Here is a 2,262-nt window from a genome sequence, read left to right as displayed (position 1 = left end):
GTACCTGGACTTAATAGTTTAGACTTTTAAACATAACATTAAAATATAAAGAGTGAAATGAAGAAAATGGCATTATCACTAAGGAAAGTGTTCCTGGGAATCTGAGAACAAATTTCTCATCAACCTGTCTGTTGAAAAATAATAGATTCTATTTAAGAACTGACATCCTTATTAGGGAAGATGTCATTAGGTGATTGCCAGTAAAGTTAGCCATATCTTTTACCTTTAATTTCTCTTAATTATAGATAAGAAGGCAGTAATTGCCAATCCAACCTTGTGATTGTTGAATTAGCCATGTTCACTGAACTAAGAAAATATTTTATGGGGACTACAAATGAAAAAGTATGGTGTAACATGGTAAACAATGTTTTCTAATGAAGTATTATTTGCAATAATAATATCGAGGATTATAATTAAATGAATACATTTTGAACTTACAAGTGGAAATTGTGCCAGAATTAAAATAGAAGAAAATACATGGAGAACACTAAGTGCCACTTGATGTTGAATATGATGACTGGAATATCTCAAGTAAATTAGAAATTACTAATACACAGCACTATCGTGCCCATTGAAACACATACATGCAGCATCCAATGTGGCTGAGACCTAGAACTAATAGGAACTTCATACATTTAAAGCCATGTGTAATAGTCCAATCCATTTGCTACACAATAGGCGCCCAACCATCAACATTATAAAACTCACACTGCTGTTCTCATACTTCATCCAAAAACTTTGCCAAAGGCCATCTTCATGTCCCTGTTTCTCAGACTATAGATGAGGGGATTCAGGCTGGGAGGTAACACAGAATACATGACAGACATAAAGAGATTCAGTGATGGTGGAAAATTAGAAGCTGAACCCAAAAATGCAAAACCTGCAGAGAACAGGAACAAGCTCACCACAGTGAGGTGAGGCACACAGGTGGAGAAGGACTTATACCTGCCTTGATCAGAAGGGATTTTCAGAACTGTGGAGAAAATATGAATATAGGAAATAACCATGAAAATGAAGCAAACAAAAACAAAGGAACAGCTAGCTACAATAAATGCATATTCTAGAATTTCATCCCCGAAACAGACAAGTGTTAGCAGGGAGGGAACATCACAGAAGAACTGAGGCACTACATTGGGGCCACAGTAACGGGCAGAGAACGTCCCTGCCACGTGGAGAGATCCATAGGCACAGCCACTGAGCCACACCACTGACACCATCTGCACACAGGCCCCTCTGTTCATGATGGCCTCATAGTGCAGAGGGTGGCAGATGGCAGCATAGCGGTCATAGGACATCACTAGCAGGAGAGCATACTCTGTGCCTGCAGAAAAGAGGACCAGGAAAACCTGAGAGGCACAGCCCACAAAGGAGATGGAGAGACTGTTGGTCAGGGTGTTCATGATGCATTTGGGGACAGTGGTGGAGATGTAGCAAATATCAATCAAAGACAAATTCTTCAGGAAGAAGTACATGGGGGTCTGGAGCTGCTGTTCAATGGAGGTGAGGGTGACAATGAGCAGGTTCCCCAACAAAGCAGTCAGGTAAACCAGGAAGAACACAGAGGCACAGAATCTCTGTAGCACCTGGTCACCAGGGAAACCCATAAGCAGAAATTCAGTCACAAAAGTCACATTGCTTAATTTCTCAGGCATGAGTTTTTTTTTTTCCTGTGGAAGCAAAGATATCAGACATTCAATCAGTTGTGTTCATATTCCTCTACTTTGATTTATCTCACGTATTAACAATGTGTTATCTAGAGTGATAGGTGGCTCATCAGAGCACAAACACAGAAACATACTATACAATCATTGTGTATTGTGCTATTCATAGAGAGGAAAATGAAATATGAATGACATTAGAGACAACTGCAAGAGGAACAAAATACCAGAAAATAGTGCTTGTTTTCAATCTTGAAGTAGGAAATGTGATTATCCCATTCTCACCAGAGTGGCTACAGAAAGTTGCAAAGTCTTGGAAACAATCTGACTGGACAGTATTTAATATTTTCACTGGAAAAATTGAAATTACATGCGAAATACATATAGCTTATTTAATTCTTTCCAAATTTTTTTGGGAAACAATCTACTCTTGACAAAACATTAATACACTCACACACACTCACACACAGACATATACAAAATATTTCGGTCTGTCTGGAACACAGAAACTACCTCTATATTTATTGTTCTATCAGAAAAAAAAGAAAATGAAAGGAAAATAACTTCACCAATTAATTAAATGAGCAAATAGAAATATCACTGT

At 38.2% G+C, this 2,262-nt stretch overlaps 1 protein-coding gene across 1 annotated transcript; it reads right to left on the bottom strand.

The window, feature by feature from the left end:
* Positions 1-725: 725 nt before the first annotated feature.
* Positions 726-1,652, bottom strand: LOC103127069 (olfactory receptor 14L1-like). The gene has a single exon (XM_007537990.3). The coding sequence runs from the start codon at positions 1,650-1,652 to the stop codon at positions 726-728; it is 927 nt and encodes a 308-aa protein (XP_007538052.2).
* Positions 1,653-2,262: the final 610 nt, after the last annotated feature.

This window comes from Erinaceus europaeus, chromosome 9, assembly GCF_950295315.1.
Source record: "Erinaceus europaeus chromosome 9, mEriEur2.1, whole genome shotgun sequence".
In the NCBI taxonomy this organism is placed as follows: domain Eukaryota; kingdom Metazoa; phylum Chordata; class Mammalia; order Eulipotyphla; family Erinaceidae; genus Erinaceus; species Erinaceus europaeus.
This window is presented reverse-complemented; position numbering and strand designations above follow the sequence as displayed.